This window comes from Pipra filicauda, unplaced genomic scaffold, assembly GCF_003945595.2.
Source record: "Pipra filicauda isolate LSUMZ 115617 unplaced genomic scaffold, ASM394559v2 scaffold62_size3274119_pilon, whole genome shotgun sequence".
Taxonomy (NCBI): domain Eukaryota; kingdom Metazoa; phylum Chordata; class Aves; order Passeriformes; family Pipridae; genus Pipra; species Pipra filicauda.
In genome coordinates, this window is record NW_024104787.1 from 2108327 (window position 1) to 2133716 (window position 25390).

At 39.6% G+C, this 25390-nt stretch overlaps 1 protein-coding gene across 3 annotated transcripts in view; it reads left to right on the plus strand.

Annotated features, from left to right (window-relative positions):
- Positions 1-24693, plus strand: part of BMPER (BMP binding endothelial regulator) — a 146771-nt gene extending 122078 nt beyond the window's left edge. For 2 of the 3 annotated variants that reach the window (XM_039388271.1, XM_027729159.2), the window contains 2 exons: positions 18093-18223; positions 22792-24693. In XM_039388271.1, coding sequence (XP_039244205.1) covers positions 18093-18223; positions 22792-22973 — 313 coding nt within the window. In that variant the 3' untranslated portion in view covers positions 22974-24693. The remainder of the gene's footprint in view (positions 1-18092; positions 18224-22791) is intronic. The other variant, XM_027729158.2, reaches the window with a different exon arrangement.
- Positions 24694-25390: the final 697 nt, after the last annotated feature.

Genomic DNA, 25390 nt, shown 5'->3' on the forward strand with positions numbered 1-25390 from the left:
TTGCCTGTGTTTTGTAAGTACAAAATTTAGAATTTTTCACAAGTTAAAAAGTACGCAAACTGCACAAGCTTAGCAGAAACAGATGGCATTTGAAGTTACTTTGACTTTAAAAATGAGTACTGTAGTAGCACATGAATGTAGTTATGCTTTGGGTCTGTATTTTTTACAATGCATTCACTTCTGCTATGCATTCACTTTTGAGGCTCCAAATTGCCCACATACTTGTGTGTAAAATGAAGTATGAAAAAAGATTATGGAACAATGAAATGCTTCTGAGGCTTTAGCTGCTGATCTCAAGCATTCAGGGCTGCCTGCTACCATTGCAGCTTCTGATTGGCATAAAAACCACCAAGTGGTAGATTGGCTATTACCCTCATGGAATAAAAACCGCTTTGTGCAAAACCACAACCGGCTCCCTCCCCACCTTGCACTTTGCAGTCTTTGGAGCACATCAGCAATGTCTTTCCAATTTCCTCAACTTTGGGATTCTATTTGATGTAAAGAGAAGAGCACTTTCTGAGTCAAGGAGGGCCAGTTAAGGCAAGAAGGGGACAGGGGGACTCCTTTATCTGGCATTACTACAAAAGCAGGTGAGTCAAGGCCTGAGGTTAGTTAACTGTGAGACCACCACGTCTCCCTGATGAATTTCCCAAACTGACTGGCTGACTACCTGGAAGATGCTTCAACCCTGACTCCTTGGTGCTGCTTGAGATTAGCTCAGTTGGTTAGAGCCTGATGCTAATAATGCCAAACTTGTGGGTTCAATCCCTGTATGGACCACTCACTTAAGAGTTGGACTTGAAGATCCTTGTGGTCCCATCCAACTCAGAATATTCTGTGATTCTGTAATAAGCTGCTCCACAACTAGGCCACAAGGGACTGACTCCAGCCATGTAGTCATGGGCTTTAGTGTCCCCAGTTCAACCTTGCTGTCCTTCACAGCTCTTGTTGTTCCTCTTGCTACCATATTTCTAAAACAATAGGGGTTCAAAGCAGAGTTGGGCAAAGACATGGTTTTCATGTGATTTCTGAAGATGGATACAAGCTCTGTGAAGGACCAGATGTACAAGAGTAAGGGGGAACAGACTTGTAAATTGTCACTGCTGAGGCTATGATCACATGTGATATTACCCCGCTGTTGAAAACAAGTATAATGTATCACTACAAAGCCAGATTTTGGGATAGGAAAGTTGGGTAGAGATCCTTGCCTGGGGCTCTCTGTGAATCTTCGTTCTTTCTAGTGAAACTTGACTGATTTATGGTCTGGAAGCAAGAAATGGCCCAATATGCATCCAGATCCAGAGGCAAATGTTCTTAAAACTGAGTGTTCCATTGTGCATATGTGCAGATATGTGTATGGGGAATGGAGAATGATTTTAGTTTGTTACTAAATCGGAACAGATGTTGGATCTGGGATTGGAGAGTTCAGTTCTTCTCCTTGTTTTGTGAAAACAATGCAGTTCTATCATTTCAACTGGTGAGTTGGAGCTGGTGTGCATGCCGCTTTGGTCTCAGCTTTGTTACCCTTAAAGCTCTGAGGTTTATCTGAACTGAAACACAAAATACAATTCAAATGTTATGATCTTGGAAAACCAAAATGGAAATAGATGTTGGTAACAAACGTTGATACTTCTACGGACAGTAACCTTTCAAGGTCCCTTGCACTTTACTGCTGTTCTTTTAAATGTGTCAGACTGTGTGGGCAGCTTAATATCATATCAAAAAGTCAATAAACTGTTTATCCTACGTGTGATAGAATTGAAAATGAGAAATTTTTTTTAAGACTTAATCCTTCTAGTCACCATTTTGAAATATGGCTGAGGAAAATCCTATATGAAACAAATGGACAAAACGGGCTCACAAGAGAAAAACTAATGAACATACATACTGAAAGGGAACATTTTATTCTCCCCAAGTAATTCATGCCATTTTATGGTTTATTTGAAATGAAGTAGTCAGTCCTGGCAGGATAGTGAGCTACTTGGCACATGTGTTTGGTTGCATCGATGGAGGAAAGAAACAGCTCTTTCTGAAGAAAAGTCAGTTTGTGAGTATGACAGAACTTTTTCAGAGTTGGTTGTGTAGGATGAGACATCAAAAGCAGGTGGTGCTGGCCAACCATACCTGGCATTACAGACAAGCAGAATTTTACCCTGGGCTTCAACAGGGATGGAGTTATACCAACACCAAGTGTTTCTGGAAAATCTTAACCATGAAAGAACCTTCTTTTTTCAAGCCAGGCTGTGTCCTCCTGTAACCAACTTTTTGAGAGAAGGGAGAAGTTGACCTGAGGTTAACCACCACATGCGCAGCTGGGACCAGCTCAGAGATGGTGAATGTAGAAATGCGTAAGAAATACTCAGCCAAAGCTAGAGCTATTTGCTTAATATCCAAACACCCTTAACAATTGCTTAGAAATACAATTAGTCGTTTCAAAGTCCTGGCTAATATTTTTATTTAACTATAACATCAAAAGGCCTTACTTTACTCATAGGTGGGGATTCTAGGGTGCTGGTGTCAAGCACAGATCAGAATCTCCTTGCTGCCCTCAAAATTTTAAGTTTTAAAGATATATGTATGTCTAGCTGTCAGGACAGCCTGTCCCATACATTTTTCTGCCAGTACCGAACTTCATTTGATAAAGAAACAACCTGCTTCACTGCTACAACTTCCCTGTCAAACTTCTTCCTCCACTAAGATTTCAATGGGATTGAAAAGCAGGTGTATGAAGAAGCGGAAAGAGGAAGTGGTAATCGGGTGTCTGTAATATTCCCTATCTTCATTTGGTATATGTCATATTGTCCAGCCTCTCTTCTTGTTCTTAAGAAATGTAGTCACATCTCACTAACTCAGCAGAGTCAGGTCAGAATGTTGCTTACACAGAGTACCCCGTGGGGTTGAAAGCACACACAGCAAGAAGTTTGTTTTAGACTTACTAGATGGCACGCTGCCTTGGAAGGCAATGCTGTAGTATAATCATCAAGATGCCTTATAAAAACAGATCTGAAGGACTACAAAGGAAAGCTATTTGCAATGCACAGCAATACATTTTATTGAGCATACACAATGAAGAAAGATACTTTTCTGTACTGAGCACATCTGTAGACACTCCTATAAGTATACATCCAAGGAAGTTCTGTTTTCCCAATGTGAAATAAAGACCAAAGAGTAACAGCATGTCAGCATAAAAATTAATGTGACAGTCTGCATAAAAAGTAAAGGGGAGGTTAATGCTATGTTTTCCTGATTTTAATTTCTAAACATTTAATTCTGACTACCTCAAGTCTTCCTGCACTTTAACTTAACTACACCCTTTTTGTCACTTCCCATCATGAAAATTGCACATTTCTGTGAGATGATAAACAGGTGTTACTTTTCATTCTGGCAGCAATGGCATTTTGGTGCAGGATGAAATAATCCTACCATTAAATAAGAAGCTCACAGTGGTGTTGTGAAGCTTAATTTGTTTGGAAAATGCTTTGCAGTATTCAGATGAAAGGCACTCTGGATATTCAAAGTATTATTGCTGCACAGCTGGTGGTCTACACACTGCAGATGTTTCTTCCATGCTGTTGCATGGTTACTTAAGTGGCTTCTTAGTGCAGATGTTCATGAGTGAGCATGCACAACCTCCTCTGCCTATGTTTTTTGACACGGATTTTATTGCTGCTTGACTTTTGATCTTGAAAAGAATATTCTTCCACTGGTGAGGTGCAACGTGTGTGTATGACTACATCCCTGTTGGTTCAGCCCCCACTGCAAACAACAGCATCTGCAGATATTTACTGTGGGCCTTTCTCTTTAGCCTCCATTTCCTTCTGTGGCTTTTACTCATTCCCACAGTGTTTGACTCTTGGGACTCTGCCTCTTCTGTTAATACTCCATCACCATCACTCTCTTCATGCAGACGTGATGATTCCCTTTGTACTCTTTGCCCAGATGGGATCAAGAACTTCGTTGCATCTTGATTCTTTCTTTCCTTGGCTGCTGCTACTGTTACATAAACAGATCTCTAAGAATTGCTGGGATTGCCATTCACCATAATATTATCTCTCTGAAAAGATTTCAAGATAAGACAAACTTCTAATTTCTGTACATGCTCTGTGCTAGTCTTTCTTATAAGTGGAGAGAGGTAAGGTCTGAGTGCAGCTGACATCCACATGGAGTGTGCTGAACGTGCACAAATCTCCGTGGCTATATGATTTCATCAACCTATTTGGCAAGAGAACAAATGCTAAAATTTTCATTCCTCTTGTTTTGCTGTATTTCCAACAAATAGCAAAGTATCCAGTGCAATACAAAAGCAACTGAGTAAATGAGACCTTTGTCTAACCTGGAGTGCAATGCATAGCCTATTGCCTTACTGACCCAGGAATGGAAAAGGAGCAAATCTGTATGCACACACATGCACACAAAGAGGAAAATACAGCAGAATGGTGCTGGTTCTGGTTGACATGGACCTTATTTACAAGATTCACATGGAAGACAGAGAGGATTTGGTACAATATAGTGGAGAGTTTCTTCTGAAGTGTATTAAAGAACTGAGGTCTCTCAATAGCATGTTCAAGAAGCCACAATCTTGCAACTTAGAGGAACAAGTCCTAGCCCTGGTGAGAAGGCAGACACCTAAAACAGACTGCATTCAGACAAATAACTTCAGAGAGCAAAGAGAAATCCTATCACTTTCTGTATCACTTTCTGTAACATTTTATGCAGAATTTGGCATGAATCAAAGCAAAAGACTCAGTCTTTACCTAGGAAAATAGATCTGAAAGTAAGACACCTTGAAAAGAATAGACCCTAGATACATTGTGAGGTGAATTGCACCTTGGAGACTTTGTCATTTCCCCTGATCTTTAAGTGTGTAATGATTTGTCAGTGCTCATGAAATCTTCTAAATGACGTTCCTGGAGACCATGGCTACCTTTAGTACACAGAACTGATAGGGCTTATGCAGATACATACAAGGATTTTTTACACCCCTCTGATCTTACTGAAGTGTCTCATCCTTTCTCTGAGTTCATCTTGATAGGCATAACTTTCATTCTGCCTCCCTGGCGTCTCTAAACTGTAAAAATTGCTACATATATGTGTAACTGGATTTACTCCACCTTATTTCCCCACCGTTGTGTGCTATAAGGAGATAGACTTATGGTACTGCTACTTATCCCCACATTTTTTTCTCCTTGACTGCTGGTACTGCAGTTATTCCTCTTCTTCTAGTGCAGCTATTTCTAATATTGATATGCCCTGTATCACTGAAAGTGGAGGGGGAGCATGGAGGGAAGGGAGAAAAGAGGAAGGGAAGGAAGGAAGACATTTTAATGTTCTCTCATTACTCAGTTCATCTGCCCTGTTTCAAGACCAACACCTCTCCCCTCATTCTGGTTAGGATCCTCAGCTGAAATCTAGTTATCATATGGGTAACATTTGGATTTGTATAATCTCGTTCATTATGATGTGATCATTTGTGATTTACTATGACTTGGTAGGGGCCCCCTGGTGGTCTAGTGGTTAGGATGCTGCACTCTCACCGCTGCGGCCCAGGTTCAATTCCCAGTCAGGGAAACTCCCCCGGGCAGACGGAGCTCGTCAGCCCTGTAAGGCCATCCATCTAAGAGAAGGTCACTCTAAACAAACCTACGTCCTGAGGACCTCACTGCCACCATCCAAGCTTGCTCGGCCCCGGCAGATGAACCTTAGGATTAAAGGGTGGGCTCAGTTCAGCGCACACTGTGTCTCACCTAAAAAATCCACTGCGCAGGCTCGAAGGGTAAAGACCTTTCCCAAATCTTCGCTCGCGAAGACTGGCCATACATTACTTGGTAACAGAAGATTCTTTTGCATATGATGAAAATCACTGGCCCCAGAATGGTGGCTGAAAATCAGTCAAGAGAGGTTTTTACTCCTACCACTTTGGCTTGAGATTGAAGTATTTCATACAGTAGCTCTGCTAGGAGTAAGCTGGGATTCCTTACTAATGTAATAAAACTCAGACCATCCTAAGGGGATGAGGGAATTGCATTCCAAAACTTGCACTGCAAGTGACCAAAGTTTAATGGAAAACTTTGAAAAAGAAAGATTCTATTAAAAAGCAATTTTCCTCCTGTATATCATACACTGTATTTTATGCTTTCCCCTCTCTCCTTTTTTTTTCCTTACTGGCACGAAAACAAGATCTTTGTTTTGACAGAGCTAATCCACTCATGCTTTCATATGGGCCCTCAGGCTCCCCACCTGTGGAAAGATCCATGGGAGCAGAAAAACTACTGATGGAGTGCCACATGCTCACCTCAAAGGGAAGAAATCAGTGGTCTCCTAGAGGTATGGACTGTAAACATTGTGGTTCCTGAGGACCCATGGAGAACATGAACACAACCTCCTGCACAAACTGCACAACCTCCAGCAACAGCTTTTCCTCTTTTATTGCCTTCTGGGAGTTCTGTCTCTTATCAACTGGGATTCTTCAGGAGTCATACTGTATGGGCTGCTTTGCTGCAGCTATGCCACCTCCCTCTTCCCAAAGACCCAATGGCACATTTCTACCCACAAACTTTGTCTGTGAGAAAGGATATGGTAGCTTGCAACCACTACTAAGTCTGACAGCAAGCTTCATAACAAACTGGTACAGCTCTGAGATCTCTCTGCTGCATCTGTAGGGAGGCCAGGGAAGATTTTATGGAGTGAAAAGTGATGGAGAGAGAACAAATTGCTTTGTGGCTCCACCGGGCAACACGTTCAAGGTGGCTAATGTGGGGCACTGATCTATTCCATGGAACCTCTGCCCAACCAACAAAAAGAGGAAAAGACATATTTAGATGCTTAGGACTTTGGATACAAGACTAAGCCCAGAAATTTATCTTAGCATCTTTGCCATTGGACGTGACCCACAGATGAGCAGGAAAAATAACCATGATTGTTCTGTGATAGGGAGGGTTTGTTTATGGTTTTTGCTGTAATTTCTCACTAAAGACTGCTGATTTACATCAGAATTGTCTTTGTATCTAGCCAAGTAAATGACTGTGTACAAATCAACACACTGAAAGGTAAGTTTGAGCCAGGTCATTCTGGCTTTATAACATCTGTGTGGGTTTCTGTGGTTCCCAGGCCAGGCTGATATGTCATGGAGTCACTGTGTCTAGTACAGGAAATTTTAATTCATAGCATTTAAATTCAGGAAGCTTGAATTTAATGTTCAGTTGTGTCCTGAAAGAGTTTGGATCCTTCAAAGCCTGAAAGTACAGAACTGAATAAAAAAAAAAGGCTGATGACAGTTCTGAGTCTTGGCTCCTGTGTTGTCAGCAGGAAAATCCCCATCCATTTTACTGGGGCCAGCGTTTCATCCACTGTGTTTTCGTGCTCTGTACAGTGTTTCGCATTTGAGATCTTGCACTCAGGAAAGTTAAAGAACTGTGGTAGTGTGCAAAAGATATCTTACCCAAAGCTTTCTGGATGTGAAGTAGCAGGCTAAGTCAAACTGACCAGAGAGCAGAAACCAGGTCTCCACCTCCTGGCTGAATCCTGTAACACTGTGCTCACCCTCTCCTGGTCTTTTGAGTCTTGAATGGGACCATGGCAGCACTGCTGCTGTTTTAAGAAAGCTGTCCTTGGTGGGCCTCACTGCTGGTACAGCTCCGAGATCTCTCTGCTGCTTCTGTTGGGAGGCCAGGGAAGATTTGGCTTATGCCTGCCAATGCCCACGGGGTCTTGAGAACATGCAGAGCAAAAGCAGAGGTGCCTCGGGAAGTATAAAGACAGGAACTAAGTATCCAGGATGGAAAGGTCAACCTCACTGGAGTCAGGGCAACCATGCCAGCACTGCAGTTTTGCATTCATGTGTTTGAATCCTGCCTAAATCATGCCTGATATGCCTATGTCTTTGTATGGGTCTGGGCCAGGACCACACAGGAAGCTATAAAAACCAGAAACAGAGTGCTTTTTTTAATTTTTCAATTCAGGTAAGCTGGCTTTTGTGCCATTTCTTCCAAGTCCTATTTTTAGCAATTACTTTGATGAAGAACAAACACAGAGACTCCCGAGATGAAATGTACTGTGAGGATGTGACAGGCTGGAAGACAGCATGCTCAGTGAGTCTGACTTTGCTGAGACAAAAATTTGGCTCTTCTTTTTAAAGAGAGCAAGATGAGGAAGAAAGCTATTTTCTAAGTAGTGGTCTTCTATCTGCGCTTTCCCTTGATCTCTTTCTTTCTTTTTCAGTCTGGAACCAGTAACTTTTTAAATGCTCTGCAGCCACCTAGAGGAAAAAAAACGCTTGATTGAAGTTAATTTTATGTGGATTAAGCCAGGGAGTGGGCTCTGCAGAGTTTAAGAATGTGAGCTTCTAAACTAACCAGCCTGTTTATTATTATATCACAAGACCTCCTTGGAAATATATACACTGAATCATCATCAAAAGCTGAAGATAACTTCAGTTTATGTTTATAGTTCAGAAATATTTCCTGCTTCATGTTCTCATTATGCTTGTTATTGGATATGACATATTTTTATGACAGATAGAATAGCAGGACTACAATATATTTTGTCAGTAGACAGAAGGAGATGATCTGGTTTAAATTTTTATTTTGGAAGATTTAAAACTTTAATTATTTTTTATGTTTATCTGATAACTATGACAATATGCTATTGGTTTATCTACATGGTTTATATTTCTGTAGGGCCATGACTTCAAAACCTCTCAATAGTTTTTGAGGCTCTATCTAGGGTGTTTATAAGCTCATGAAAAGCCTCTGGCTTTTCTCAAATGAGGGCTGTCACACAGAATACACTAATGGACTTTCTGTCTACCAGAGAGAAAGTTAATGCACTCATATTAGAACCATTTAGTCTATGCCATGTTCATTTGCACTGTATGAAACATAATAACAAAGTTTAACTGTTGATTGAAAGTAACACTTTAATGTATAAAGTTAGATATTAAAACGTCTGTCTTTTTGAAATTGAATTTAAATGATTGTTTTTTTCCTCTCTAGATAAGATATGGCAGCTCAGTCTCCACTTGTGCCTAAAGAATTGGAGACTGGGGGGAAGTATTCTTAAAAATCAAGTCTAGACATGGAGAAAAAGATAAAATTTTATGTCAGTTACATAATGCAGAAGATCAAAATGATGATGGATTTTCCTTGGTAGCTATGCCAGAGGACACTGAAAATTCCATTATGATGGAGTGTCTCTTTCATAAGGCAAATGCACTTTAGCAGTGTAAGAGCAAAGCTAAGCATTTTCAGGCAGTGAATGGAAATGTAGAATACTAATATAGATTTTAAGAAGGTCCACTAAGACATCCTCCACTTCTTCTCCTCTCGTAAGAAAGACATGATTTACACATGCAATGTGGTCAGTTGAAGTAACTTGAATACTGCTATGTTATGTCAGAACAGAATCTGTAATAAGAAATCTTACTAGCTTAAGAAATTCTAAACAGGAAATTTTGAAATTTAGGAATTTTTCTAGGTTGTGGCCGGGGAGAGAGGTGATTCTGCCCCTCTACTCCACTCTTGTGAGACCACACCTAGAGTACTGCATCCAGTTTTGGGTCCCCAGCACAGTAAGGACATCAGCCTCTTGGAGAAAGTCCAGAGTAGGGCCACCAAGATGATTAGAGGGATGAAACACCTCTCCTATAAGGAAAAGCTGAGAGAATTGGGTTTGTTCAGCCTGAAGAAGAGAATGCTTTAGGGGGACCTAATCGTGACCATCCAGTACCTGAAGGGAGCCTACAAGAGAGACTTTATACAAGGGGGAGTGACTTCAAACTAAAAGAGAGTAGGTTTAGATTATATATTAGGAAGACATATTCTTTACTGCAAGGGTTTTGAGGCTCTGGAACAGGTTGCCCAGAGAAGTGTGGATGCCTCATCCCTGGCAGTGTTCAAGGCCAGGCTGGATGGGGCTCTGAGCAACCTGGTCTAGTGATAGGTGTCCCTGCCCATGGCAGGTGGGTTGGAACTAGATGATCTTTAAGGTCGCTTGCAACTCAAACCATTCTGTGATTAATGATGGGGTTCTGAAAACACAAAGTAGGTCAATTTGGCCACAGGAAATCAGTGATGAGCACATAGGTTGTAGACCTCAGGCCCTATGAAAGATGGGATTTTTGGTAGAAAATCCTTTAGGATGTGACTTTCTTTCTGAACATTAAACCCGTAGAGGATGTAGAAGTTTTTTTTCCATCAGAAATCTTTGCATAAATGCATGATAAGCCCTATTGTATAGCTTTAGATTGCAGCTACTGTTATCTTTGTTTATTATGTGATGGATATTTGCAAATGGATGACTATGGGTATCAAGCTAACTGAAGAAACTCGTGTCTTCAGAAACCAGGTTTTAGCTTTTGAACCTTCAGTGTCGGATTTCAGGTTACACTCCTAAATTTGCTTAACTTATCTTTTTATTGATCCAAACATTTTATTCCAAATGACCTCTTTATAATGGATTTGGAAACTCTGTCTTTCTAGAGCAATGGTCCTTGTATTTTCCAGCTAGATATGCAAACCACAGATCATACAACATACAGGCAGCCAAACCCGTTTTGCAGTAATCTCATCAAAGAGGGTGGAACAAATTGTATATATACCACCCCAGTAAGCAAGCAAAATAAAAGCATTTTTCATGAATACATTTCAGTGTGATATTGGGCACTTGTTTTAAATGGATTAAGAAACTTATGCTGTATTTCCTCTTTATTCCAATAATTCCAATTAGAGTCATATGTAATGTGCACAGAGGAGTGTTTTTTTAACTGTTTCACTTCAAGGTGTGTGCTACATATGAATTCTAACCACTTGAGTTCTCCTGTATACAGATATTTATTTCAAATGCCAGGACTATTTATTTCAAATGCCATGGCTGCACAATGCAGGTGAAACTGTGTGGCACAGAACAACTGAAACAGAAGAAGAAGAGATGAAAAAATCCCTTCCACTTTCTGAAAGTGAGTGGGAATGCAAGGGGTCAGCTCTTCCAGGGCTGTGGGTGACATTTCTATGTTCTGTTGGACTTTTTTGAGCAAAAGTCCAGTCTTTCTAAAGGTGGCAAGTCAGCTGCTCAACTGTACTGTAACTCACAGCTCTAGGAAATGTTCTGAGTCATACCAGATGCTTCTTGGAGTCCGACATGGGACTTCATTGTCTTCCGTAGTCATGGTTCAGCTATTTCCCCACGGAGGGATTTTAGCCAACCTTTCCATTCTCAGGACCAGAAAGTGCAATTAAAGCCACAGAGGCCTGTAAGGATCCAAGCACAAGATACAAAAAGCCTACTTGACACATTAGTGGAAGAATTATCATGAAGAAAGAAGGAGGAAGGTTTCCTGTGCTGTTTTGTTCTTTCTGTGGTTCTTCCTCCTTTTAAGTATTCAGTACTACGTATTCAGAGAGACTATAAATAGGTGTCAGGGTAGTGCTGTCCTGACAATTTTGTATTTTATATGGTTTTAGAAAATGTTCCAGAATGTTTCATTGTTAATTTTGCCATATTCTTGTGGGTAATGTTGGTTAAGGCAATGAAACACAATTCTGGCACAGCATGCAGGGTTAAAAATACACACAGACCACTCTCTTTGGCTTTATCCAAAGGCTTTTGGATAATATTTTTAGCAGCACGCAGTATAGGCTTGTGGTGATATTGCACAGCACACTATGATTTTTCCAGAGGTCTACATGGACCTCCATTTATTCAGCGTCTTGAAAATACCATTTTTGCTTACCCTTTGTGAGGGAAGTATGGGTTCTGATTTGTTTTTAAGAAGATGGATATACAAAGAAATCAAAATTGAATTGCAATATGTCTCTGCTGTGTTGGAAATTATGAACAGTAATTACTACTTGCATTTAAAGCATCCTTTTCCCAATTGAACTCCTCTAAATAACTGCTTTGGAAGGATGCCTTGGCAAGGAAGGAATGGATGTGGATATCTTGTGTGATGCTGTTTATTTATCTGAGTGCCAAGTCTATATCTGGACCAGGAACAATGGCACTCAGAGTTAAATTAAGACTCTTCAATGTGTGTGTAACATGACTGCTGTACCCTAGAAATCTTAGATCACATGCAGCTCTTGCCTTTTGGTGGAGTTGTGTATTTTATAAGTTCTCTCTCCTTGGCTCAACATGGCAATACAGCCCATGGTTGACTCAAAATTGCACAAAAGTCAGGAATCAAGATGAAATTTTAGTGCATGATTCAAATGCCTACTACTGCAAACTCCTCCTCTGCAATCTGCCAAAAACAACAGTCATATTCTCAAGCTTTATGGCCAATGCTTTCTTTATAGGAATGAGATTTCCCCATGGAAAGGATATGCCTGCAGTAGATTTGCTATGCACTGCTCACCGAAGATGAACTGTGAGTTCCCTTTCTGCTCCCACACTTTTAGGGATTTTTTGGAGCCAGTTCAGAGTGTGGGAGTTCTTCAGCAAGGGGGAGTCTCCAGTACAAAGCGCACACATCCTGCATGCCAGTTTTTCTGGGCACTTTCGCACTTCCCAGAAAAAATAGTTGGGGAACTGATGATTTAGCTTCGTTATGGATGCCTTTATCAGACCCCCATTAAGGCAATGTTACTATTGTTATGATGTGTGGGAAAAGCACAGATGGAGTACAGCTATAGTTACCTGGTCTTGGAAGAAATGATCCTCAAAAATTACTGACTTTGCTCCATGAAGCAGTCTGTTCCCCAGGCAAGTGCTTTGAATGAATACTCAATAGATGTAAGGGTTTCTGTGTTTTCAGCAGCTTCCAAATTACCTTCCTTGTGACTTATTTGCTGCTTTTGCATTAATATTAGTAAACTCTGGAGAAAAAGAGAATGATTTCAAACCTTTGATCTCAAGCCTCAAAGCCATAAAAAGTCTCCTACATACTACACTTCAATACTTTAATAAGGTTAAACATGCACATACAGACAAGAGAGAGCTTGTGATAGCAACAGCATGAGACTTTCCATTATACATTGGAATATGGTTCATCTTCTCATCTTCTTACTTTGTGAAACGGCTTTTCTGTCTGGGGCCATAAATAATGGCAACTCATTGAAACCTTATCGGAAAATGAGCCCAAACAAACTTTCTTGTAACAACATAACTACTGACAGAGGCTTTAATTTTTCCTATAAAAGAGTTAGGCCAAGCTTGTAATAAAACCGATTTGGCATAGCCAACAAGAAGTTATCCCAAGAAGTCATATCTCACAGGATGCCGGGACTGAAAATTAATCTTCCTCTCTAGGCAGATGACCCTTCAGCCTTTAAAGTTTTCAAGTGCACAGCTTATCCAAAGCATAGAGGACAAACCCCATCACCACCTGATGTCTCTTCACATGCGTAAAATGTATTTAGTGATGCACTATTTCTCATTGCTTTTGTAAAGTTGATTGAGACCTCCTGATGGTGAGAGGAAGATGTTGGTGTTTTCCATCTGTGTAGAGCCACTCTTGGTACCAAAGTGTTGGAAAAATGCACTGCATCACACTCCTGTTGTGAAAGAGAGGGTAGAAAAATGCAAAAAGAAACAGCCTCTTCTGAAATGAATGGTTCTGGTTTTGTATTTGTGTGTATTGCAAAGGGAAAGGAACTGCCGTTGTTCAGCAAGTGAACATCTGCAATTTCAATCCTGCATGGCACAGACTAAGGCTGTAGGTTTCATTGCTGTGATCTTTTCCTTTTCTTTTAAATACTGCATGTAGCATAGGACTCTGTTCTTTGCCTTTTGTGGGACTTGGAGACTTTCCATGGTCTAATGTGAAAAAGGGCTGTTGCTGAAGGAGCGTACTCATCCAGTTTGCTTTGAAGATGTGGCAGCAGAGTGTGTGTTTGTCTCCTTCAAGGGTGTGTCCCACAGCTGCCGGATGCCTTCACTTTCATGGATTTCCCCTTGCAACAGTTTGTGATTATACACACCCAATTAGCGCCATCTCTGACACACACCCTGCAGGCAGCACAGACGGCTTCAAAAGGAATCACACTGAGGCCCTTGGTACCAGTCAAGGACTTGGAGGTTGGCTGTGCTATGGTGCTTGTGCAGAGCAGGGATTCCAGATAAAGTGAACCGTCACACACAAGTATTTTTTAGAAATGTAAATATGTCCTAAAAATAAATGTAGTTTTCTTTTGGACCACAACATCATTGCATCTCTGTGTTATTCCATGATTTCAGTGAGGGCAGAACTAAGGCTGCCTGTGCGTGTATTTTCATAGCTTGTAAAATAGCTTCATTTTATGAGTAATGTGCACTGCAGTCTTTTCATGGGATTATTTCTATATGACTATAATGTTTTGATATTCAAGCTTCTAATATATTTTTGCTTCATTTAAGCAAATGTTTTGTTCTTGGTAAAGAGTCACCATACCTCGTAAGACCCAAAGCCTCTGTTACTGTGCAGTACAGTAACTTGTCAGTACACCCTCATTATTGGCATAATTTCAAAGTTTTACTGAAGTGTGTTTTTCTGTTATTTGAACAGTCCAGTCAGGTTAGAGTGGAGATAAGCTTCTGATACATGCAGTTAGTGTCATCAAATCTGTTTATCAGATTCAAAGGAAGAATGATGGGAAAGCAGAATCTGGGGCAGCAGAGAATAATTTTTGAAATGTATCACTGGAGAGGGTAAAAATATAGAAGCTATGGGCATACCAAAGATTTTTGTGAGGGGAAGTGATTAGGACAGCACACAAGAATCAGGTTTTAAATTTACCTTTAACACAACTGTAACAATAGTAGCTGTGAGAAATGTAATTAAGTGCAAGAAGTAAACATATTTTGATAAAAATACAGACCCAAAGTCAAAGCTTGCCAATGGGCCATCGGCAGGTCCCCCTCATAGCCAGCCCGCAGAGGACAGACATCTTTTTTTTTCCTTGTCCCTTCCCAGAACTTCTCTTTGACTCTCATAGTGGCTATCAAATAAAGCAGATACCTGCTCCTGGTGATTTCAGAAGTAATATAAAAAGACCCCTCTCCCCCATCTGTCAATCCATCTAACTGCAATTAATATTAATGCATTAAACTTGCCAGCGAGGAATTTCATTAGGAAATAAAAGAAGATTTTATTTTGATTCACTAGTCTTGGTGGCTGTGGATATAGGTTTCTTTACTCTAATTTTTGATTTAACATTAATTAATTGATTAATTAAATTAACCTTACAAATAATTAGCAATTGTAATTCATTAATAAAACTGCTGCAATCTAATGATTGCTCCTCAGCCAAGCCTAGGGCTCGAGTCCAGCAGCTGTCACCAGGGTTAAACATTTCAGGAAAATAAAAATTACATAAGCAATTAGGTATGTAATGAATCAGCAGATTGTTTGTGTTGCACATGGCATGCTACCTCCCTCAGTGGACACCTGTTCTGAACACTAGCAAGTAGTGCTGATCCCAGCCAAACTCAGATGGAGCCTGGAGTGTGGAATGTGGATGTCCATGGCCATTACAATGCCAAGGGTTAATGGCATAGTGTTGCTCACATGTGTACAGGGACTAACCTCTCTGCACTCTCAAAGAGCATGGCTGCCCTCCTGCAGACTGAGAACAGTGCCCTCACTTCCCTAATCCTCCAGACCATGCCTAGGCTTTGTCAGGGTGAGTGCTAGCTTTGCCACGAACATGTTAACAGTTAAAAAGACTGGGTGATTGATGGTGAGCCTGGAGATTTCCTGACCTGGTGCATTGACTCTGTGCAAGAGGTGGCATCCCTCTCTGAGTAATAGTAAAAAAATGTATTTATGCTCTAAAAGGCAGAGGAAGTACCTCAGGTTTAGGGTCTTATAAGGCAGGCAGTCTGTGAAAATGTAGGCAACCTGACACTGGTAAGCATCCCTAGACACCATGGACATCAACCATAACTAAATCTGAGTGGAGAGCAGTAACGTGATTGATAAAGGAGGCTGGCACAGAAATAAAAATAGGGTAAAATGGTATCTCAATAATGAACTTTTATCTATGGAGATTATTACAGACTTTATTTGTGAGAATAATTTGCTGCAGTAGCAAAGAAGCATCTACTTCACTGTAAAATGAGACATAAACCTCCTAAATTGCATGGGGCATATGGAGTTTGCTGCATATATGGTATATGCAGTGTCTGCTGCCGGGAGATCACAAGGAGATGTTGTGGCTAAGGGAAACAGTGTGCAGATATTTAGTGTGTTGTATAAAAAGGTGACCCTTTGTGCTCATACAAGGCCTTTCATCAGGTTACAATATCAAACCATGCCAAGGATGTTGTGCTGATCTGTTGCTGATCTGTTGTGCTGATACCTATCAGCTGTGGAATGCATACACCAACATTTGTTACTGGAAAAGATGTAAAGGGACCTACCACACAACTAAAGTGAAATAAAATTACATTGTCCATAGAAAGTAAAGATATTTCAAATGAAAACAACTAGTCTGTAAATATGTGCATGTTATATATTTGATCCAAAGCAATTCTGTTTATTCACAGCATATATATATATATATATATATATATATATATCAGGGAAAACAGGGCAGGTAACCTTTTAGCACCTACGTTACTCATCTGTCTCCATGAATTTTTAGGTAATTTAATGTTGGGGGTCCACTGAGAGTAAAATTGTTAAAAGTTCATGGAAACGTCAAGCAGAATTGTCAGGTTTAACCAAATGAATAGTCACCAAACTAACCAGTGACTTTAGCAAGGGGAAATACTCCTCTTTAAGGGTCACTGTTGGATATGCAGAAACAGGTTTGTCTGTGTTCAAGGGACCACTAATCCTCTTTCCTAGTTTTGAATAAAGGGTTCCTAATGACTCTAAAGCATTGTATGGACATTAGGGCTCCTGATTACTTTGACTGAGATGCTTGCATCTTTTCCAAGCTATTACCTCTTCAGCTATGGAGAAAGTTTCTGGGAAATTAGGCCTATCTCCATCCTTCTCCTATAGAAAATTGAAATTACAGTCTACAGGAAGAGCAGTTAACATGAAGAGTTCATTTTTTACTTCAGGCCTTGGTCTTTCTGGAGGATTTGTGCCTCTCACAAATGTTGTCTTGTCCTTTCAGGAACAGAAAAGTCCCTGAAAATGAATGGAGCAGAGGTCTTGCCCATTGACACCCAAGATTCAGACACAGAGCACCCTCAGTGGAAAGCAGATGAACTGAGGGCATGATTTTCAGACTATATCTCCCCTGTACCTTGCCTTTAAATGATTCTGCTTGGAGCAGTAGATACTCTCTGAATTTGCATTGCTGCATCTGCAGAAGTGTTTAGGCATTTTGCATATGTAGAAACCACTGTCTGCAAATCTGCCAGTTATATTTTAGGTCTGTGCCAAATGGGTACATGTTCTGGATGAGCTAACTTGAAATATAGTGGTGACATACACAGTAGAAGTTTCACGTAGGACCATGTTAGCAGCTTTGCTCCCTGTCGTGTTTTGTGGTGATTCCACATAAGAATGCAATGGAAGAAGAGGGTGGGCGGTATTAGTAAGCGCCCGAGAGATTTCCTGGCATGAAACTGCTCAGTTCTGCTGCATCACCCCTGCTCCTTCAGAGTCTAAGTCTGTCACTTAGTAGTGATGCTGATGAGAAAATAGGCATATAGCTATTCTGAGGCCTTCAAAGTGGGGAGAGTCTGGAGGTAACCTGGAAAGAAGGCATCATCCTTGCATGGAGGGGCATGTGCTTATTACTTACAGAAGTCATAAACTTAATACTACTAGTATTATAATTGGTAAAATTATAAAATTATTACTTTCTAGAGAATAAGAAGGTTTTATTTTATGTTGACACAAAATCGTTGCAAAACTGGAGTTTTCCTGCTCCCACTGTGTTCTCTGTCCTCTCTGCCTGATGTTTTTTGAGTCTTCTCACCTTCCTGCTTCTGTGTGGTTCCCTGCTGTTTTTGAGACTTCTCTGCATCAGAGTAGCACATCAAAAAAAATGATGAGTGCTTGGGATGTAACAGCAGAGATGCTTTTAACTTTCTTGCCATTTAGCACAAGTTACTGTAGCGTTGAAGGCCATGTGACTGGAAAGTAAACAACTCCAAACCTCAGGCAGATATCTGCCAAAGCATTCCTTGCTTATTTGTTTTGGGGCTTTGTTCTGCAGGTCCTGTGTGACAGATATGTGCGAGTGTCCGGTCCATAAAAACTGCTACTGTGAATCATTCCTGGCATATGCCCGAGCCTGTCAGAGGGAAGGTCTGAAAGTCCAGTGGGTACCGGAGCAGAATTGTGCAGGTAAGCATTTTGGGACTGCTTGTTTGTAAGCCAGTGAGCAGGCTAATAGGCTACTATCCTTTTACTGATGGAGGAAGACCAAAAATGAACCATCCAGAAAGGACTGGTATTGCAACAGTTTGGAAGTTCTTGGAAGTTTTTCTTTCAGGATATGTAAATCCTTGATTACAGATAATGTTTAAACTCCTTTGACCTCCTGTCAAAACACAGTTATATTTCCAGAGACAACATGCATGTATGATTGCAGGAGGTTCAACAAGGAAGAAGAGGGAATGTATTTAATAAGAATATAAAAATACAAACCTGTGTTAATTTCCTAGTAATTAATTTCCTAATCCCCCTGTGATTAAGACTTCATTAATTGTAAGTAATTGTGAGTAATTGTTTCTGTGAGAAGCAGTGGTCTGTGGTAATGGGCACTTGAAGTAAAACGCAATATTGCAGATGAATATTTCTCCTGATGATGGTCTCATTAATTTAGGACATACTGTAACAGCATCGGTTTGCCTGGAAATGTATTCAGATTTATGTAAAGCAATTAACAGTAGTTGGAAAAAAAAACCACTGAGAAGAGGATACTCAATGCTGGTCAAAGAGCTATTACTCTGTGGTCCATTTTGGTGATTGTGAGTGGCTCAGGGTCTACTCTCTCAACTTCAATTTCCTTTTCTGTTGAAGGCATTTTAGCAGGAATGGGTGAGTGACAGAGCAAATTGCATTTGATTGACTGTTCCCAAAAGACTAATTTTTTTTCATGCAAAGGAACAGAACAGAACAATCCAAACAGGGTGTCACTAAGTGAAAACACTACTCAAGGATGTGGTCTCAGGTAATGCTAATAAGATATATAATTTTAATCTGTTGATCTGGAAGCAGATCCATGCGGAACGTGAAACAAGCATTGTGACTTTTTTTTCCCAAAGCACTTCAGACTGAGACTTCACTGATGTAGATGCTGTAAAAAGAATAAAAACTCCGGTCCCTGCCTTAAGGAGTTTATACAAGTGTTGACATATCACGACTTAACTAATTGAGGCTTCATTTCACAATTTTTTCTGGCATCTTACCAAAGACAAGAAAAGTTTCTGAGGCAAAGACAGTCCTTGAGAGAACATTATGATGAAATTTAAACACACAACTTCCATTAAAGCTAATGAGAGAAGTGTTTAAATCCACACGAGTTTTTTAATTTCAGTGCAGAGTTGTAGAAGAAAATGGGAAGTCTTGTTAAGCAGACAATATAGATAAGCTGTATATGGCCAAGTACCCTCAAAACACTTACTTAAGTATCCAGTGTCAAACAAGTAGCACCATCTTCTATGTTAAATCATATGGTAAACATTAAAGTGCATCCACTGCACTCTATATGGTACCACTGACCAGCATCAAGATTTTAATCTTTAACTTATTTTTTTCTCTCCAAAACTAGTAGTTATAATTATTGTGTCCCAATTACAGAGAAAAGTTCCTATGTAAGAAAAAAATATATCTGTAATAAAACTTTAGCATTCTGTGAATTTCATTTCCTGCTTGACATTTCATAGCTGGTGGGATACTTGCAAGAGTTGTGTTCTCATGAAAATTATATATACTTATTAGTAAAGTCAGGTTTAATTATACTTTTGTGTGTTTTAAAACAAGATCTTGTATGGTTGCCAGTTTCTCTACCCTGACTGCTGTACTCTTAGTTTATTTTTATAATCTTCAGAAAACTTGTGTTGTCTGGAGGGCCAACCAAACAGGATGCTCAGGAGGCTGAATTACATGTCCTATTCCCTGTTCTTCTCTCTCCCCCAGTGTGACAGCATATCCTCCTCTACATTCTTACACAAAATACTGCTGCTCAAGGTTTGCTGTCCTATGGGGTTGGCTTGATAAGGGAAATATCAGTTCTCATTTAACTGGAGGAGTAAAAATAGAAGCTAATGAGTAAGGAAAATGGCTAGGGTGGGAAAGAGTTGGTGAGATCCACATGGTAACTGAGAGGGTTAGGAAAAGGATATGGGTTTCCATAGGAAGTAGAGGGGAATTAGACCTGTTGGGATGGGTACAGGAAGAAATATTATTTGTAAAGAAGAAATTAAAAGCCAGGAGAGCCAGTGTGAGGGAAATAAGAAATAAGAGGAAGTGATACATGCACAGCAAAAGGAAAAGATACAAATGGAGGGAAGGGGTTTGAAAATGAAAGGAGAAAGAAAAAAAGATTTTTTTAACCCAAGAAAGGCTAAGCAAGCAGTTTATAAAGTGCAGTTAAGTAAACTGATTACTTGGGCCATAGTAATTTAACACTGCATTTCTGAGGACACTGAGAGGAAAAAGACTCAAGGATGGTAGATGACAATAACTCCCTGCCATGGGTATGACTTCCAATGCAAGAAGAAAAATCAGATGAGGTCTATAATATAGTGCAGAGTACACAAGGTAGCACTTATGTGCTTACATGCTACAACAGCCAGTCAGTGCCCAGATCTATTGCCTTTTACTATGTTAGAAGAAGATGTGAATTGCAAGCACTATGAGTGACATTCTGTTTGAAAGTCCTACAAAAGACTGTGTCCAAACTGTAACACCAACAGAAGAAGCAGGAAGAATCATTGATGCTCAAATATTAGTTCAGAATTTTATGTGGAATTAGATTTACTGGATATCATCCACTAAGGGAATCCATCAGCAGTTATATGTTACATATTTTGGCTTTTGTGTTGGGGAATAAGAATTCTTCCTATATATTATGACCATGTCTACAAAGACAGGCACAGAGAGATACAAGCCTTCTCTGTGAAACTGCCAAAGTGGCTGGAATAAACCAGGTCTAGTCTGAAAACTATAGCCTTATTAGGCAGGGTTTATAAGCTCAGGCACAGTGCTGTATTTATGTGACTGTGTGGCTTCTGGACTGGAGCTGGCTATTTTCCCACCAGCTTAGAAAGTGGTCTGAGGAAGCTCACATCTGTCATGCCAAACACATGTTCTAGAAGAAGAGTGGAAAAATCCTGTTGGGACTGGTAATGTTGCAAAAATACAGTATTATTAGTAGCTTTTGTACTTTGGGGTTAGGTTTTTGATTTTTTTTTGCTAGTGTACTAAGGAAGTTATTAGTAACAGAGCTCAGTTCTTTGAGAGAGGAATTTGCCTTAAAAGATGGGTGCAAAGGCATCACTTCTGTTTCCATGTTTGCATGGTACTGAATATCCAGCCAATATTTAGGTGCTGATTCTCTGTAACTCCAGGGTAGTTTTCTTCTGTACTATGCATTTTTTCCAACTTTGTGTTTGCTTATAAATATCTGTGTCCTTAAAACTGTATATGCATTCTTGGTTTAATTCCTTCGTCAGGGCTGCTTTTCAGATATCAATGAATTCCATGAAATGCACAAGAAGTAAAACTTGCAAGAAGCTGATGCTTTGTTATTAGTGAAAAGGAACCCCTTAAATTTATGATGCCTTAGCAATAAGACTTCCATCCTCTTTGATACATTCTTATTCATATTTAATAAATTCATTTCTGTCTATTTTCTCTTTATGAATAATAGCAGTACTGTAGTAACACTGTAGGGCAATCGTCATGACAAAACAGCCTTTTCTGTCTGTAACAGAACTGTTCTTTAAAAAATCTTGACCTTCAGACTCTCTGGAAGTTGAAGAAACCTTCATAATGCAATCACCTCTCTGAAAACAGAGATGGATCTGGATCCTTGAGATCCCTTACCATCTATAAACTGTTTTATCAGTACTTGTTTTTGCCATCAGCACAGCCGTTAAAAAGAATATCAGACTTTTATTTGCTATTGAACTATGTATTATTCTACATACTGAAAAGGTAGGATAGAAAATGTTGACAGTTTAAATATTGATCTGGAGCGGTTATAGTGCTTTTAGCTGAGCCTTCAGTGGTCTTTTATGTTGAAGATGCATTGAACTGTCAGCTACATAAATTAATGAATAGCTACTGGAATCATTAAGTACAAGAATCCTCATTCTCAGTGATCCCTTAGTAAAATAGCCCAAAGCATAATTGATTTTTAATTTTTATTTGTTTTGTTTAGAAATGATGCTGCTGGGTTAACAGCATTGATCTGACTTGCTGCAATATGCAATATAGAAAGTACAATCTTAGGGTCAGAAAGTTTGACTTGGTGAATTACTCTGTCTTCTTCTTTCAATAGGAGTGGAACTGATAATAAATGTCCTTGTAAATGTGTCAGAACATTTCATAAAAGGCGTTGTAATAAATAAATAAACAGTGTTATTCCTTTATTATAAAGCATAGATCTACTTATAGATAGAAACACTCCCAAAGCTTTATACACTGTCGGCTGTGTTAAAATTCTCAAAAACTTCAAGACTGCTGTGGACTTTATAGATTTTTGATTAGGAATTTTGCTACTTTTATATTTGTGATGTAATATGGTGAAATCTTTTTACGAATAATTTTTACCTCGACATAATCGCTATACTGAAATGTGCTTTTTGATATTTGCAGTAGAAACCAAGCAAACAGATAAGGAACTTATCTGTGTGGGGGCTCTGTGTAATATGCATATTTTGTTCCTTTTAACTGCCTTTCAGCAACCCAGTGTAAACACGGTGCAGTTTATGATACTTGTGGTCCAGGATGTGTCAAAACGTGTGACAACTGGAATGAGATTGGACCATGCAACAAGCCCTGCATTGCAGGGTGCCACTGTCCGGCAAATTTAGTTCTTCACAAAGGAAGATGCATCAAGCCAGTCCTGTGCCCACAGCGATGACATTAGTTCTCCTTCCGTGGACACTAATGCAGGTGGTCACTGACCCCTTTGATGCTCACAGCCAGTGAAGGACTCCAGCTGTTTGTGTGCAGATTCTGCAAAGTACACGTCTACTCACAGAATGTAAATATGTTCCTGTGTGTGTATTTATGTGTCTTTATGTATACACACATGGCACCTAGAAAGATATATAAATGTATACTGTGTGTATGTAGATACACGTCAATACACAAGTGCCCTAAACGTAAGTATGATCCATATATTTATATACATGTCCACACATAATTTCTATATATGATAGAAGGATGAATTATAATATGTATATTTTTTGCTATAAAGTTTATGTATTATTATTTCTAGGACCCTAATCTTTCAGTCATTGTATAAATAAACCAGGCGTTTTTAATATAAAATAGTGACATGAAAAGATTGGATGATTTTGCCATTGCATAACTTTGTCATTTCCAAGGAAACTTTTCTAGGGCCATAGCACTGCCAGACTGGATTAGTTTCAACACAGAACCTGGATTTACAGTTGTACAGGAAACACATTTCTCTGGAGATGGAGGATTTATCTAGGAATATTTCATGCGTACCTTAGAGCTGCATAGTGATTGGTGACAGTGCTTAATCAGGCAGAGAAAGCTAAGGATTGGCTTTTATGCTTTACTGAAATAACTGTGCAAAATTATTTCCAAAGCTGGTTGGAGAACTGCCAGTATGGAGATATTTCTTTCTGGAACGGCACCAAAGAGTCAGGGGCCAGATTTTCAAAAGTGTTCGGCATCCAGCAGCTCGCTTTGAAAATCTGACCACTTCCCATTTCATATCCTAATACCCCATCTCTGTTGTTGTGTTTGGCAGTAGCCGTGAATACACAATAAGAAGCTTGAAGAAAATATTCATGTACATTTTAACCCCTTTAACATGTTTGAAACTGCTACATTTGTTTCATATTTCCTCCAAATGTTATGCAGAAAGCAAATCCCACAGTGAAGTGTTTGATTTCAGTGTGCCTTAAAACATTAAATAATGTTGTGTTTCGTAACTCATTTAATTTATCAGCATGGTTACAAATTCACCACACCAAAAAACAGTAGAGAATGTCAAATGCTAATTGGAGAACTGCAATTTATTTCCTTAGCGGTCTTTTGGTTGAAGTTTCTGAGCATGTGGGCTCTGTGAAGTTTACATATCTTTTTAAGTTTCCCAGGGGAGAAGCAATAATATGGGATTTCATTAGAAACTGTTAAAAAAGCCATACAACTTTCTCCAGCATGAAGGGACTTTTTCTTCCAGTGGAAAGCCTCTTGTAGAGCCTGATGGAACAGTCTCTGGAGATGATTGAAATCTTCAGGCATCTGATTTAGGTTTATAATGAAGTAATATCCTCCTTCACAGCTACTTCCATCATGCCTTGCCTTGAAACTGCACATTGTAATGCTTTGAACAACTTTCTCCTTTAATTCTTCACTCTCCAGGAAGTTAAGCAGGGTCTGAGTTTACAGTAAGTGAGTGGGTACAACACACTTGCGTTATACAACCTGTCCGTCATCTCATCCTGGAGGAAGATGCTGAGGGAACATGATTAACTTAGGCACCACGCTATCCTAAATGCTACACCACCACAGTGTTAAAAAGAGCTGGGCATGTAATACCAAGAGTGTTCCATGGATGTTCATCCAAATCTTAAATAAACTCAGCTTGACCTTTTTATGTCCCCTTTGTGTTCGTTTTCTGGGAACAATCAAATAATTTAGTTTTACTGGCAGAGGGGCTTTTGAAGACACAGACACAAGTGCACTGGGAAGCAGAATTGCAAATGTGTGGATCCCATCAGAGCAAGAAACTAGAAAAGTTTTATGTGGCTCATGTGATAACTGAATGGCAAAGTGGAAATTTAGAACAATTGCAGTTTGTTCAAGGCATTAAAATATTAAAATGGCGGTCATTAAAATAATTCGAAGTGTCAGTTAGACCAAAGAACATTTCAGCCTTTGGGCTTTTGATTCTGAGATATGAGATCTAAACCATTAAAAAGAATATTTGCCTAGCTTTAGTTTAGGACAGATTTTCATTAGAACAGTGTTTCCAAAATAAAAGTACAGGCAAAGTGAATTGCATTGATTAGCAGTGTATAGATGTGTCCTTCTCTTTTCTCCTGACTGATGAAGGTGAGTGAAAGGTGAAGGGAGAGCCTTCCATCTCTCTCAATCCACTGATCACATTCAAGCAATGCTTAATTGATGCCAGGTTTGATTGAGGTGAAGAGGTGACTCAGTCTATCTGTAGGATGAACTCTGTTTTTAAATGTTAAAATGGTTCAGTTTGAAACCTGACCTATAGGTCATCTCAAATGAGGACTCATTCCTCAGTTTAGCTTTTTCATATCTTCCTAATTAAGGGTAGACACTCTT